The sequence below is a fragment of the Hyaena hyaena genome, unplaced genomic scaffold (assembly GCF_003009895.1).
Source record: "Hyaena hyaena isolate Hyena2069 unplaced genomic scaffold, ASM300989v1 scaffold_277, whole genome shotgun sequence".
In the NCBI taxonomy this organism is placed as follows: Eukaryota; Metazoa; Chordata; class Mammalia; order Carnivora; family Hyaenidae; genus Hyaena; species Hyaena hyaena.
Window position 1 is genome coordinate 11,770 of NW_024080905.1, and position 16,289 is coordinate 28,058.

Here is a 16,289-nt window from a genome sequence, read left to right on the forward strand (position 1 = left end):
TGGCTGCATTAAGACTTCAGCGAGGCTCAATTTTTAAACTGTGACCTTTTCCCCCCTCTTCCGCAAGCCAGCCCTCCTTTCTTAGCTTTTGTTTCAGGAACCCCGTGCCCCACTGCAAACCTGACCTACAAGGCTGGCAGCATGTCCCCAACCCCTGCTGAAACCGGCTAGATCTTGTATTTCTCGGTGAAATTCCCCAGCTGGCAGTTTTGGAAGGTCTTGGCCCACCCTAAAGCTATTGCTCCCCTTTATTCCAAACCCTGTCTTCATGTTATATTTTGATTCAGAAATATGGAGGGCAATTTTTGACCACATAACTAAGAACCTAATGATCATCTGGCTTCTTCCTTGCACAAAGGTAAAACTATAGAAGCTATTTGATGTGGGCATTTTCTGCCACGTGGCCTGCCTAGGAAACCAGTGGAAAAGAAGAGATGGATAAGATAAAGAACTTTCTGGTTTCTTCTTGGCATCCCTGGGTCTCTGGTCCTAACCTATTAAAAAAAACCAGCTGTGTCCCTGACCTTGGGTTCTATGAGCACCCACAACCTGACCTCTCACCCTTAATACTAAACTTCTGTTGCTTCGTTAGCTTAAGTGAGTTTCTATCAGTCGCAACAAAAAGATTGTTCGAACAGATTTTTATCTTTAAAGAAAACCACCGAGTTCATGTCATATTGGAAAAGTAATTCTTTATTATGACAAAAATAAAACTGTTGACTGAAAACAAATGAATGTTACACTGTATTGCACCATGATTGCAAATGAGCCAAAACCTGTCTAAAAGATGAACATTCCAGAGCAAACAGCATCCTTTTTCCTTGGGTGAGTAGGCATGCAAGCAACTCATTATAACATAATTGCAGAAATAAAAAAATCGCGAGTACCAAGCAACCTAAACTTAACATATAAAAGAAGCATTTTATGACAGTAATGAAACTATTAAAATTTTTAAAACATGTCTTTAAACAGCCCTACTATTAGTAGAACATGCTTTGAACCATTTGCAAGAAGTGATGATGTGAATGCATTCAGCAATTGGTTTGCTCTTTTAATTTTATTAATGCCATATATTAGACCACCAGCACACATTTCAGCTGCTTGGTTGGGGTTAAGAAGCACGGTTTGTGGCGTGAAAGACATTCTTTTTTTCCCCTCTATGCAATATGGCAGGACCCACAGAGAGATCCAATTCAGAGTTTTGCCAGCATTAACATCATCTATTGACCAAGATGATTAGCTACGATATTGTTACAGCTTTTGTAGAAGGCCTGAAGTAGATGGAGAACAGTTGTATTTAAACCTTAAGAAATGAGCACAAATATAAATACATCTTAAAGTAGCTTTATATTCCGAGGCAAGAAGTGTATTATACAGGGCTTGCTGTTTCCTCTTTAATGCTCTAAAGCACCAATTTCTGTTAAGATGGCAATGTGTGATTATAATCATTATATTCTGGGTAGGAGAAATACAGGAACAAGGTTGTAATTGCTTTTGTGTGTGTGTTTTTTAAACCATGCTCTGTACAATAAATACGGTAAAATTTAAAACTACTACATAATTGGAAAAAATCATAACCATCATTGTATTTCACACTTTTAATGAAATAGCAGCTACATTTTTAAATTGAAATTAAAACTTTCAGAGCTACACTGAACAGTTTACTCCAAGAGAATAAAATAGAGGCTTGCTGACTCCCTGAAGAAAATAGGATTAAAATGACAAGAGTCTCCTGTGACATGGGCCAAAATGTGCAATAAATTATGCACAACCGAGATCAAATGATAGTCCTTTGATATCGTCCCAACATTGATGGAAATATAGTCACAGTATAATAGAATCAATCAAACTTGAGGGTTTTCCTTGCCCTTATTTGATTTTATTGAAACTAAGTATTGACTGAGCACACACATGTCTGTGTGCTGTAAGAATCTGCTAAACCATCTTAACAAGAATAAAACAGAATTTCCAAGGAACGCTACCCCTTAGTTGTGAACTTTGCATATTTCAGAGTTCGGGGGAAGGGGGTTTTTATGGGTGCGACGTCCTACAAGCTTGAGCAAAGCACCTTATGGACTGAAAAATGAGGTAATTTTTTAATTAAAATACTACAAAGTTTGTGCAAGAAACATTTCCATTCTTCTAGAACTTTGTTATCTATTGCAAAAGATATGCACGGCACGTTTTCTTACCTCTCCATTTCTAGAAGACAATGCAGACTACCATTTAAGAAAAAAATAAAAAAGATGTGACTTGACAACACTAACAGATTCTAAAAACCTGATCAGTCTTTGGTTCTTTGGCCACTTTAAAAGTAAGATATCTAGATCTAGAGTAAAAGGCCGTACTTTATTTCTAGTAATTTTAAGTGCCTTAGTGATGGAAATTCACTTTCATTCACAATTTCTATCACTTAATAGCCTTTTGAAGACTTTTCTACCTCATGTTTATCTTTACTATCAATTGTTTTGACCTTCGTTTCTAGGTATGACTCCAAATTAACTTTTCCCAAACATTTTATGAAATCATATGCATTTAAAACCGATTTTGGATCTCTTGAACACAGTAGTTTTCTACCTTAAAGTGGAAAAAGTTGAAAAAAATTTTTTTGACCTTCTCTATTTAATTTTGGCCACATGGAACTCTCAAAAAATACTTTTTGGGAATCTGACTTGGATTTCAGTCTTCACAGTAATGCTAAATGAGTAAGGATGAGACATTACTGAAGGAACTAACCTTGAATATAAACTGCTCTCAGATTTATACAGACATTTGTAAAATACTGACAGCCAAGCTGCAGTATCCTTTCAACACTGGAAAGTCAAGCGGAACTGGGAGTTTGGGGTAGTATCAAAAGCGAATAAACTCTGAACAAACTAACCACTTCTAATTAGAAAAAGCCAGGAAAATGAGCAAGGTATTCCCAAGAAGAGAGCATTTTAAACATACACTGGTGTTTTATCAGCAGCTTAAAATCATTTCCTTGGCAATATGGCTTATTTTCTCTTCTGCACTGTCACTAGCTCCTAGTTTATTTAAGCTGAGTGCTAGTTACTAGTTGATACTTTGTTTTATTTGATTGTATTCACAAACGAAACAAAATGATGATGAGGTGGGATTCAAAAGATAAAAGTGAATTTAATTTCTTATTATGGGTCCTATCCTAGGAATTTTTTGGGTTTTTCAACTTTAATATAGTGTTTAACGATTCAGGACTTTAAAACCAAAAGACAGGATGGAGTTCTTTTAGTTGGCTTAAGTTCCTCAGGATGGGGGAAAAAGAACAGAGAGACCATGAATGCTGTCTAAAGTCACTAGACACCCAATGGCCAAATTAAGGTTCAAAACCACTTGTTTAGACAGCCAGCACAATATTCTACTAGATCCAACTCATCAGACTGAATCTCGAAGTGGCTTTGTCCCAGCAAAATATAAAAGATCTTTTAGAATTGCACTTGATATGAAATATTTTGGACCTAAAGCCATAGATGACTCATGAAGTTGCTCTTCAAAGATAAATGTCAATGGAACTTCCCCATTTACAGGCATAATACCAGTATGTTTTTCTACTGATATAGTTTTATTTTATGTAGTTAAGAATTAAAAGAGTGCTAGTCACAGACAATCCCATTTAGAATTTGTCCTAAGATACTAACTACACCAAAAAGATTTTTAAAAATATAAAGATTTTCTTTAAATTTCTTTGCTTTGTTAACTTTCAATGACTCTTCAGAGAATATTGTTTACAGCACTGCCTGTATCACTCACTGTTTCCATAGGAAAATAATTATTTTCTCTTTATGCTCTAGAAAATAAAAGTTAACTTGTGCTTAATCAAAATGACTATGGCTATAGGGGTAGTGCCCATATAAAAATTATTTTTAACAATAAAGCTTGAATTTATTACCTTTCTTTAACAAAGAATAAAATTATACCTTTAAGCATACTAACACAGAACCTAAAAGCAAAAATTACGTATTTAACCATTCGTTTTCCAACGGACTGCATGTTATTTCAGATCTGAAGGAATTAAATTATACTAAGAATACATATTATGTAGTATACTCCCATATAAAAGGGCTGTTAATTCTAAAAGTTCCCAAATGGGCTGTAACCAGGAAATGTATTTAAATGAGAATGTAACATGTTCAAACTGAAGAAAAATGCCATATTTGGGTAGCAGTTACATTTAGTCCTAATAAAATACTGAAAAGATTTGTTAAACTTGTTTATCCTCAAAAAAACCCCACAGAATCTAGAATAATCTCCTGAACATAATATGGGGGGGGGAGTGGGGCCCTTGCTTTCCGGTACTTACTAGAAAACTTTGCTAGGCAATTGAAGGGGTGGCAGGGAGGGTGAATCTCGAATTTATGTCACTGTCAAATGAGTTAGCTGCTAATGTGAATTCTAAAGAACAGGTATAGTACAAAGCTAAGAACTCATCTCAAAATGTGAATAAAGGCACTAATCACAAATTTACAAATTTGTCATCAGACAGAATCTTAGAGTTGATTTACAATGAATGTCAGAATCAATGCTTTAGTATTAGATACTTGCTTGCGTCAAAACATTCTCTTGGAGTAAAGGATAATCAGTTTTCATATTATTGTAACAGGAAATATCTAACAAATATCTAACGAGAACCTATAAAACACTTTTAAAAAGTCTTACGTGAATTTCCTATTTGAACTGTTCCCAATCATTGCCACAGAAACTAGTGGGATGTTGATTTCATTTTCAACACAGCTAGCAAAACCATTTCTGATCCCAAACTAACAAAATGCTTTTTTAAAAAGTTTAGAAAATAAAATAAACTGTATTTAAAAAAATTAAATAGCAAACTTCAATCTATACTAGTAGTAGATGTTTGACAAAATACAATCAACTGTTAAAAACACTTTCAATATAATGCTGATGTGGTAATACCAAAAAAAAGCCCACAACTGTATAATTTGATAGAAGAAAACTGAGCCAGCCAATCCTATTACATATAAGAAGATAAATTTCCTAATAAGAATGGATACAGAACTTTGTCCTGTATTACCTATGTTTTCCCAGATGAAGTTAAGAGAATTATCCTTAGAATTTATGGCTCAACTCTAGAACCAAGATATATATTCTGGCAAAGTGTGCTTTAGGTAAACTGTATTTTTGTACTTCCTCCTGCCCCCAAACATATACCACAAAGCATCCATATTGGTTTATGTTTGCTTTCCGCTCATGGTCTAGGATTACAGATTTTATTAAAATCAGTATTTTTCCTCTACCCAGTATAGACTCACTAAGAAAAAGCTTCAAAACAAGGTTAATAACCACTAGTTCCCTAAGTCCAGAAAGCTTTCCTCAGTTGTAGGGTGTGCTACCACTAAATAGAAAGAAAATGTTATCACTTTCGTCTAAATTAGACTAAATATAATAAATCAAGTATACCTGAAAACGGAGCAAAATTAAAACCGATTTACAATAAAAAATGTTAAAATTAAAATACTACTTTTGAACAGGTATTTTTAGATATTCTTATGAACACTGAATTGTACTTTTGACCCAAATGAAAAAAAAAATACTGCAAAAATGAAGTATTATTCTCTAAGGATGCATTTTTATCCCTTTCATGAGAGCAAAATCACATTTTGGAAATAGGAGATCAAAACTAGAATTACTTGTGCTCACTCCTAAGTATGCACTAGTCAGATTACTGCTCGGGTTAGACCGAACTTTTTAATGATATATAATAAACTTTTGATAGATTAGGACGCTCTTCTTCCCACTTTTTAACTTCTAACATGTCACTGTTAACTTTGAGTCTTGTGTCACACTCTAAAAGCTAGGATTCAATTCAGCAGTTTCCTGTAATCCACCAGAAGGTTTTAGAACATGAGGGGTAAGAAGAGAGAAGGCAAGTGTCTGAAGCCTCTCACACTATAACCTCAGATGGACCTACAGAAAGCCGTAGCGGTTTCTAAGTAATACAATGCTGGTGGTAGAAACACCATTCAAAATCCACACACAACTTCAAATTTTAAAAGGAAATGTTTGTACTTCTGCTTTAGCTACTGCCCCCAGCAAATGTGCTCTCCCTTGCAAACAGAATCATTGAAGTCTCTGCTGATAATAAACTTGTTTCTAATTGATAGTAAAATATATTCCAAATGTCTTATTTTCGTATTAGTGCTGGTATGCTTTAATAACTTCCGATAATTAACATACGCATTGAATAATGTGTGAGTTTTGAAATATCGGAGTTCTCCACAATATTTACCATCAAAGTTGGGCTTTCAAATATTTTCCCGACTAGTTTTTAGCTAAAACTAATCTCGTGTTGGAGGCAGAAAAGTAAATTTAATTCTTTTAGATAAACAGCCTACTTAATTTCCACACTAAGAGTAACTTAAAATTATTCCGTGCCTTGTAATAATTGGGCAAAATTAACTTCTGTCAAGGCAGTTCTCATGATGGTTCATTTTCCTTTCATAGATATCTTCTAGGTTGATTTCTTTCTCTACAATAAGCTCTGTCCAAAAGAGAAGTGGTTTAAAGAGGGAGCAAATATTTAGTGCTGGTTATGTTTACAAGCAGTATCTGATGATTTCCACTACTACTTTTCTGTCAAACCAGGAATTATCTGGTAGGGAAAGGAGGTGGTCAAGAAATGAAAGGAATTGGTCGTTAAAGTTATTACAATACTTCAGAAAACATCAAACGCATGACACACATTTCTTACAAGGCAGTCATTGAGTAATCGGAATCAGCAGTCAGGAGAATTACGTTGCTGAAAACACAGTTATATCATCCAACTGAAGGTTAGTGCATTAAAAAAAAGTTAAGAAAAAATCTTTCATGTTCCAGTTCAGCTGCACTTGATTCAAGTGTTGCTCATAGAGGTTTGTGTTGTTATAAATTAAACATGCTGCTGCCTTAGCAGCCAAAGGTACTAGGAAAATGTTCATGTCACAGAATAAATAGAGCAGTCTCTTTTCAGGCAAAAAGTTATCTCACACCAATCCGGGACGTCATCCACTCTAGACCTTGGCATAACCTGAAACAAAAGACAGAAGCATTTTCAAAATGAAAATATTTCAACTGTAGAACTGAAAGCACATTTATTATTTTTAAGTCTTCCCCAACTGTTGGTACTCCACTAATTATTTATACACGTTAAGTGACAAGATGGAGGTAACGCCGTAAGACGCGGAATTTTTAAGTGGAAGATTCACGTAGAATAAATGATGTTAATCAGTTGAGTAACTGGGAAATTGCCTCAGTCTCAGCTTGAAGAGAACGGCTCCGGCAGTTTTGCCATCAAGATTGCAAATGCTCCTCTCCCCCTTTAAGATAAAACTGAAACCACTATATAAAGGCAACAGGAGCTTTGCCCTACCCTCCTGAATGCAAAAGAATGGAATGAATGATTACGCATCAGTCTTAAAAGTCAAGGTCAGAAAAGCCTACATATAGCTATTGTATCACAAGCAATTTCTCATAGCATAACTAAGAAGGTCAGGCTGATTCCAGGATAAATACCTGGAAATAAACTGGATCATTCATGTATAGCACACTGGGTCTCTTTGGCCTACTCTATGCAAACTCAAGTTCTTAGGAAAGAAGAATACACTATCATAAGCGTCTATCTTAAATGTTTAGTCAGTCTCTCGAGGTATGCCACCAAACAACTCCTGATCATAAAGGAGATGTCGTCTTGGGGAAAGCTGAAAGCTCAGGCTTAATTAAGCCTTTAGCGAAATGTGAAATTTCTTTGGAGCTTCCTCTTTAATTCAAGCAACAGTACAGTTTCCCCCCCCCCAGTTAGTAAATGGTAACAGCAAGAAATGAACATCAACTAAAAATCTGGAGTGTGAAAACTTAATTCAAAAGTTTGTTGTTGGCTTTTTATGCTAAAACATTCTGTTTATATTAAAAGTTACAAACCACGCGTCAGTAACTTTGCTGAAGTGTAATTTAACAACAGTAACTGGCTAAAATTATTTTTACTTTATAAAACTGAAATACAATACAGAAACTATCTTTTTGTAGATAACAACAACAACAAAAAAACCAAAAACAAACAGAACAGCATCAAAGGAGAAAAAAAGCTGCCTTAAAAAAGTTGCTAGAAATCTGAAAGGAGTCATACCTCCCCCCACATCGCTTAGCACTTACCCTTCCCCTGTTAAAGCACAGCAGGACTGAATGTGCCACGGATGGTCCTTAATTGAACTAAGGGTGAGGTATTTGGAGATTTCAGCTGCCGTCATGCACCCTTTCATATCCTGTTTATTTGCAAAGATCAGGACTGCGGCTTTCCGTAAATCCTGCAATCGATATGAAATATTTCTAACACACGAAGTATCCCAACTCAAATTAAACTAATGAAGCAGGAAGGTCAAATATGCCCAACTGGACAGTTAGAATGAAATCTCTCTACTTTAAACTGATTGATTAGGGAGTAACACTTAACTTAAAATTTTTATTGAGGGGCACTTGGCAGGCTCAGTCGGTAAAGCAGGAGACTCTTGATCTCAGGGTCATGAGTTCAAGCGCGACACTGAAACAAGAACTTCCTTAAAAAAAACTAAAGGGGCGCCTGAGTGGCTTAGTCGGTTAAGCGTCCGACTTTCGCTAAGGTCATGATCTCGCGGTTCGTGGGTTCGAGCCCCGCGTCGGGCTCTGTGCTAGACTGCCAGCTCAGAGCCTGGAGCCTGTTTCAGTCTGTGACTCCCTCTCTCTCTGATCCTCCCCTGCTCACGCTGTCTCTCTCTCCTAGAAATAAAACTTTAAAAAAAAAAATACAAAAAAAAACAAAAAAAAACTAAAAACTCTGGGCACCTGGGTGGCTCAGTGGGTTAAGCGTCTGGCTTCGGTTCAGGTCATGATCTTGCCCTTTGTGGGTTCGAGCCCCACGTCAGGCTCTCTGCTGACAGCTAGCCTGGAGCCTGTTTCAGATTCTGTATCTCCCTCTCTCTCTCGGACCCTCCCCTGCTCACACTGTCTCTGTCTGTCAGAAATAAATAAAAACATTTAAAAAAAATTTTTTTAAAAACTAAAAACTTAACAAAATAAATATAAATAAAATAAAAATTGTACTGAGATAAAAAAATTTTCTCAATAGTGATTTAATGATTGGCTCTAACAAAGACTAAATAACATAAGCTAGATAATTTATTTTTATATTGTTGGGCCAAAGGGGTCAGACGAAAAGTAAATATGCATCTTAAACATTGATTTGAAACTATGTAAGCAATATTCTAATAGGCAAATATGGTAATATGTTGCCAAATACTACAGAATCTCTCCAAACTTATTTCTAAAGTTTATTTTGAGAGAGAGAGAGCACGAGCGAGCACACCTGCATGTGCATGCACCCAAGGGAGGGGCAGAGAGAAAGAATCCCAAGCAGGCCCCGTGCTATCAGCACAGAGCCCCATGCGGGGCTTGAACTCACAAACTCATGGTTTCATGATGTGAGCTGAAACCAAAAGTTGGACGTTTAATTGACTTGAGTCACCCAGGTGCCCCAATAATTTCTCCAATTTCAAGAAGAGCACAGAGGGTAAAGGGCTGGGCAATACTTATGACTACTGGTATAAGCTAACCACAATCATTTACGCTCACTGCAGAACTGTTCATATGATCAAAATATTAGAAATAATCTAAATGTTCATTAATAGAACAGATCAACTGTGGTATATTCATACAAAATAATACCATAGAGCTGTTAAAAGGAATGAAGTAATGCTGTATGTACTGACATGTTGTGCAAAAAATACCCCAAAACGGAGTTACAGAAATATATAATCATTATATAAGATTTTATGAACAATGATGAGGTGCCTGGATGGCTCAGTTGGTTGAGCGTGAGACTGTTGGTTAAGGCTCAGGTCATGATCTTGCAGTTGGTGGGTTCAAGCCCCGTGTCTGGCTTGCTTTCTTGAGATTCTCTGTCTCCCTCTCTCTCTCTCTGCCTCTTCTGTGCACATGTATATTCTTTCTGTCTCAAAAATAAATTTTTAAAAAAGATTTTATGAACAATGAAATATAATAGTTTGTACAACTGACAAAGAAAATGTAGGGAAAGTATGAAAATATACATGGGATTGATTCTCACTACTTTTAGGATAATGTAATTCTTTTAGGACTCTTTAAGAGAAAGAAAGGAAGTGAAATGGGGGGTCTCATAAGATATTTAATATCTTCTATTGAATGGTGGGTGGATGAATGTGTTTTATTACCTTAGCATTTTGTCTACCTTAAACTGTTAGAATTAAGTGGTCTCAGATTATTCACTAAAGAATTTTCAGTGATTATAAATTCTTGGGAAAAAACCACTTAAGTTTTCCCTTTTTCTTCTTTAATTCACCAGACTCTTTAAGGCATGAAGGAGTAGTTTTAACTTTGAAAAAATCCTATCAATAATGATAATAGGCTACAAATTAAGGTGTTGAGTTTTTTTCAAGTGTGAAAAGGTAATGAAACTTTTTGACTTCAAGATTTCCATCAAAATAGAAAACTTTGCTAATGATGAAATAACTCACAGCAAAGCATATAATCTTTGTGAAAAAGCAAAACCACCATACAGATACCTTACTCTACTGTTTGTGTTCACTTTCAACATTTACCTCATGAGCCAACATTCTGTATAATTCTTCTTTCGTAATTGCTAGTCGCTCCCTGTCAATGCTATCCACCACGAGGATGATGAACTAGGAGACAATTAAAAAAGAAAGAAAAGTGAATGAAATGTTGAAGTTTTGTGCAAAATGACTCTCAAGTGATAGAATATTTCTTCACGCCGCCGCCATTACTATAAAACGGTCCACTGCTTTTTCATCATGAAGAGTTTGTATTGTACTGTAAAATCCAAATGCTAATAAGAACTCATCAGTTCAACAAATAAAACTGATGCCCAAGTTTATTTCGAAAAGCTGATGTTTGAACACACAATACACTGTAACACTAAGATTTATTTTAAGATGCAGGTAATCAATAATTTCTAAAGAGAAAGTCATGGTAATTTAAATAACTCCCACTAAAACTGTTTAATTGATTGCTTATTTAAGCAATCAGTAATTATTTATGTTTCAGACAGTCTCCTCCGGCCTATTAGAAAGGGACACACAAGTTAGTTTGAAAGGAAAGGAGAAACACACACACTCAAACTAATGAACAAGACATTTTTACACAACAATACCAACAATAAAAGCCCCAGAAAAAATGCCCTAAGCAGAAACACACCCACTTAGGGGCTAATAGGTTAGAGCCGGTGTAGGTGAAAGCAAAAAGCAGCAAGCAAAGAGAACTAGAGAAAAGTGTTGGTAAATGTGTATATGAAAAAAGTGGGATCTGACACATTAAAAATAAAAGCACCCTTGGTAAGAAAAATAATATACAGTGCGAAAGGGCCCCTAGTCAGATATCTTAGACAGAAGAAAGTATTAAGAAGTGAGATTAAGTGATGCTAAAGGTTATAAGAGTGACACAGAATAAATGGAGAGGGGGATGGTAACCCAGATTGTTCAGATGACCTTAAAATTAGGCAGAGACAACTAGAGTAATCTGCTTAGAGATTGTGAAGGGCTCGGAAGGGCATAAAAGGGAAGAAAATAGAAGGAATTGAGGGAAGAAACACGGCAAGTTCTCATGGACAGAATATGGAAAACGTAATGTGAGGAAGGTGGCAGGAATTCATCAACAGCTGAACTCCTTGTATGCTAATGGAGACGCTGGGCTTTGGGAGGACTCCTTAAAGAAAAGAAGAAGATGACAAGGGTGATGAAGGCCACATGGCGGGGGGGGGGGGGGGGGGGGGGGCATCACATGGACAGGCTCTCGACCTAGAATCTAAGGTTGCAAATGCTAAGTGCTGGGCTAGTGTGCTATGATAAAGGCCACAGGTTCTGGGTAGTAATTTTGAAATTCTTTTTTTTTTTTTTAATGTTTTATTTTTGAGAGAGAGAGAGAGAGACAGCATGAGCAGGGGAGGGTCAGAGAGAGAGGGAGACACAAGATCTGAAACAGGCTCCAGGCTCTGAGCTATTCCTCAGCACAGAGCATGATGCGGGGCTTGAACCCACAAACCGTGAGATCATGACCTGAGCCAAACTCAGAAGCTTAACCGACTGAGCCACCCAGGTGCCCCAGTAATTTTGAAATTCTTATAGAAATGGTTTATTAAGATTCTGCTCCTGAAACCAATATTACAGTATGGTAACTAACTAGACCTTATAGAAAAACTTTAAATTAGAAAAAGTTATTAAAAAAAAACCATTTCATGCAAATGCTGTCATTAATAACAGATGTCTTTCTGGATCCGTGCTAAGTCTTCTAGAGTTTCTGCAACTTCAAAACCTCCTTTTGTAAGGCTATAAATATACATGGATCAGCTAGAACCAACTTTAACCTCTTCAGCAAAAATAGCTGCTCCTCTCCCTCAGAGCTGCAGGTAATTGTGAGCTCTGACAAGGCACCAAGAGCTGTGCTGCTTAAACACAGGTGACCCTTGAAAAACAGGAGTTTGAACTGAGCAGATTCCCTTAAATGTGATTCTTTGTACAGGACTGTAAACGTATTTTCTCCTTTTGGTTTTCTTAATAACATTCTTTTCTCCAGCTCACTTTATGATAAGAATAGAGCATATAATACACACAGCAAAGAAAGTGTGTGCTAATCCACTCTTTCTGTTGTCTGTAAGGTTTCTGCTTCACAGTAGGTTATTAGTAAAGTTTTGGGGGGAATCGAGGTATATGTGGATTTCTGACCAAGCAGTGGGTCCGTGTCGCTAACCCTTGCATCATTCAAGGGGCAATTGTAGCCATTCAGTAAAAGGTTGTTTCTCTCTCACTTTCTAACATTTTTAGTTTCAGAATATTATTTTACTATAGACATATATATTAAGCTAACCTCTAACTGTATTTGCTTACCAACCTGTCTCCCCCTGCAAATAAGAAAAGTTAAGTGTGGGGCACCTGGGTGGCTAAGTCAGTTAAGCATCCGACTTCAGCTCAGGTTATGATCTCACAATTCGTGGGTTCAAGCCCCACATCAGGCTCTGTGCTGACAGCTCAGAGCCTGGAGCCTGTTTCAGATTCTGTGTCTCCCTCTCTCTCTGCTCCTCCCCAACTCATGCTCTGTTTCTCTCTGCCTCAAAAATAAACAAATATAAAAAAAAAATTAAAAAAAAAAAAGAAATGTTAAGTGCTACTATAACTGCTTAAGATCTAGGATATGCCATTTTGGTTGGACCAATCACAAACTCCACTGGAATATATATATGTAGAATTGTATGCTATTGCAATACAAATCTAGAGGAATACATGTTTATTTAAAAAGGAAACTTGTTCACCAAAAATGCCTTGCATCTCCCCACCTCCTCTGCACATGCCCTTCAAAAAAGCCACTCAATTTTTAATGGGCTTCATTTTAGGAAAAAAGAATTGGTCAGATGTCGTCGTCTGTGAAGGGAAATTATGGATGCAATTGTACATTAGTATACTCGAAGATAAATCTCTCTCGATAGCACTGCATGGTTTAAAAAAAAAAAAATCTGCCTAACAAGAAATAAACACAGAAATAGAAGCCAGTCCAGATTGTTTCCTGGGCAGGCTCTGAAGCAGCAAAGTGACGAAGTAAGTGACAGAGAAGTTGGGGGTGGGTGCTGCAAAGCCATTTGTTTTTCAACGAAAATATAATCTCAGCAGCATTCTGAATGCTCAGTTCACGTTACTTGAAAACCTTGTATTCAGTTACGCTCAAAAATCTTCTATTCCTCCCTAACCAGGGTGTCATACGGTTGTGCGGCCTTGGGACAGGTCATCTAAGTGACCCGACGCTTTCTCGCAGGGCAGAGGTGGGACCGGACAGCCGTGAGGGTGAACGGAGAGAGTGTGCCCTGCAGTGCGCGTGCCAACGACAGCGGGCTTCGCTCTTTCTACTCGCCTCTTCTCTGCTATGTGAAAACCTCAAGCTCCTTACAGAAAAGGATCTTGTTGAAAAGCAACTGTCAGCACGCCTCTTTCGTACTGCCTATCTAGTTCCTGGGCTGACTCTGTGGTGCCTGTTGTTAACGTGCGCAAATCGGCTTGGAATACCTCTGTGTTTGAGTAATACGTGTTCCAGGACGATCTCAGGGACTCCTGACCACCGATGTCCCACATGAGAAAGTGAGTGTTCTTCACGACTATTTCTTCAACGTTGCTTCCTATGGTTGGAGACGTATGAACCACTTCGTTCATTAAGCTGTTGAAAGACACCATAAGAAATCTCTGGTAAATCCTGAGAATCTGAGGGGTGTTTTCTCCCTCCCTTTAATAGGAACCAACCTTCCTTATTTGTACAGACGACAGCATCAAAACTAGAACTTTGGAGGACAATGTGTGCAAACAAATACCTAGGCAAAGAACAACTCTTGAAGGAAGACTTTTTTCTCTCTTTTAATGGAATAAACTAAAGGCTTGATCTGGAGAGATGCGAACCCTGTGGTGTGAGTTCGTATTCCTGTGGCCAAAATCCCAGACCACCATGTTCTTGTTATCAGAGCAAAAGCAGTGCCCTTTCCCGAAAGAGCAAGTTTCTAGGTGACTGTGACATCAGCGCTTGCCAAGCAGCAACCACTGAAATAGCGGGCTCCGTATCATTCTGAAGACTATCTACGAGAGCAAACTGAGATTTGGGTCAGCCATAAAAATTAGCTCAGGCCTATTAACCTAAACCACAGCCTTAAAAAGATAAGGCTATAGGCAAGTGAAAATTTTAATTAAAAATTAACTGTAAATATATTTAGAATACTAATGCTCATACCACATTTATTATAATTATTCATTAAGATACAGTAATTCATTCATTCAATATGTATTTGCCTATAATATGCTGACACTGTTTTGGGAGAAGCTTGCAACTGTCTCTTGGGTTTTATATACATTTTTGAATCTATGTGGGAAGTTATTTCAATAACTGACAGGTTTCTGGCATGTTTTTATTTGATGTTTAAAGGCAAAGTCACATTAAAATAGATAATGGACAATGGATCAATGTTTTAAAGTAAAACAAGTAGTTATTCTACCGTAAAACAACCAGCCACGTGGGGAGCTTTCTCGCAAAGTAGCTGAAAAACACACTGGGCACGGCTGACGTGAAGTGTTTCCGGAGAGCCGTCCGCGGACATACGGAGGGTGAGGTGGGGAGAGGTGAGAGCCACACACCCGTGCACTGGATCTTACGACTGTTTGTTACAGTGCTTGCGGTGTAGATCCAGTCCCACCGCTTAACACGGATCGTTTCATTAATCCCGACAGGATAAGGAGAGCTACTCTGACAAGAGGACTGATAGGCTCTTAAAACTCCCTTCAAGTATTAATGCACTTCTCTGCAAGTGGCCAGCCTTTCCTGGCTGCGAGCTGCAAAAGCAGGACTTTCAGGGGATGATCTTCATTTCTTTTGATTTGACAAGTCTGGCTAAGTTAAACAATTCACAGCTATTAGTCAAGAGAGAGGCAAAAAGCTTCCTAGAGATACTTGTCTACTTGTGTGACCCTCGGTGTGGGAAGAATTAAGTGAAATGCACTACATCACCTCACTGTAGCACGATTATGGATGTTTTATTTATTTTGGTTTAATATTAAGCCTTTCTTGCAAAGTCGGAAAAAGACAAGTGTCTGTGAAGGCTGTACCAAACATACGGCAGTTTAATTCACTTTTGAAACACATTGTGTGCTCGGTAAAATACAAAACCATATGTTTAAGTTTTCCCGTTATATTACAATGGTATCTTACTAATTACACAAGGTTGGCCCCGGTAATGAAAATAATGAAGACTGTTTAAATAACTATACTTACAATTGGTAAAGAATGGTGGTTTTCCCTGCATTATCCAGTCCCACTATAATTACTTTGTGTTCTACAAAAAGAAAACAAACCGGAAACATTTAACACTACTGCATACTACAATTACAAGCTTTCAACACTGATTATTACTTAGCTTTCTAATGAGGATCATTCAGTGGATTCTTATTACTGGATTGTTAAAACACAGAGTCAAGAGAGCTTCACGATGTCAAGGTTACCTACGGTAGGGGAGGCAATGTAGTACGCTGGTCTCCGCCTGGCTGGCTTATAAATGAATGTGAGATGGGGGTAAGAGGGATGTATACAAGAAGCTGTGTTGGGGGAAAAATCACAAATTGTAATCCTGACAAGGCACTATGATGCATAATCAAAGTTTACAAAACTTATTTTACACACGTGCTTGTCGTCCCCGATAATCATAATAGCTTTTTTATCAAGTTATTTTTACACCT

At 37.3% G+C, this 16,289-nt stretch overlaps 1 protein-coding gene across 3 annotated transcripts in view; it reads right to left on the bottom strand.

Annotated features, from left to right (window-relative positions):
- Window positions 1–675: 675 nt before the first annotated feature.
- ARL5B (ADP ribosylation factor like GTPase 5B) overlaps window positions 676–16,289 on the bottom strand; it is a 30,191-nt gene continuing 14,577 nt past the window's right edge. For 2 of the 3 annotated variants that reach the window (XM_039245875.1, XM_039245874.1), the window contains exons 2-6: window positions 15,829–15,889; window positions 14,085–14,232; window positions 10,617–10,700; window positions 8,161–8,312; window positions 676–7,039 (exon numbers count right to left, since the gene is read on the bottom strand). In XM_039245875.1, the coding sequence (XP_039101806.1) occupies window positions 6,991–7,039; window positions 8,161–8,312; window positions 10,617–10,700; window positions 14,085–14,228 (429 nt within the window). In that variant the 5' untranslated portion in view covers window positions 14,229–14,232; window positions 15,829–15,889 and the 3' untranslated portion in view covers window positions 676–6,990. The remainder of the gene's footprint in view (window positions 7,040–8,160; window positions 8,313–10,616; window positions 10,701–14,084; window positions 14,233–15,828; window positions 15,890–16,289) is intronic. The other variant, XM_039245876.1, reaches the window with a different exon arrangement.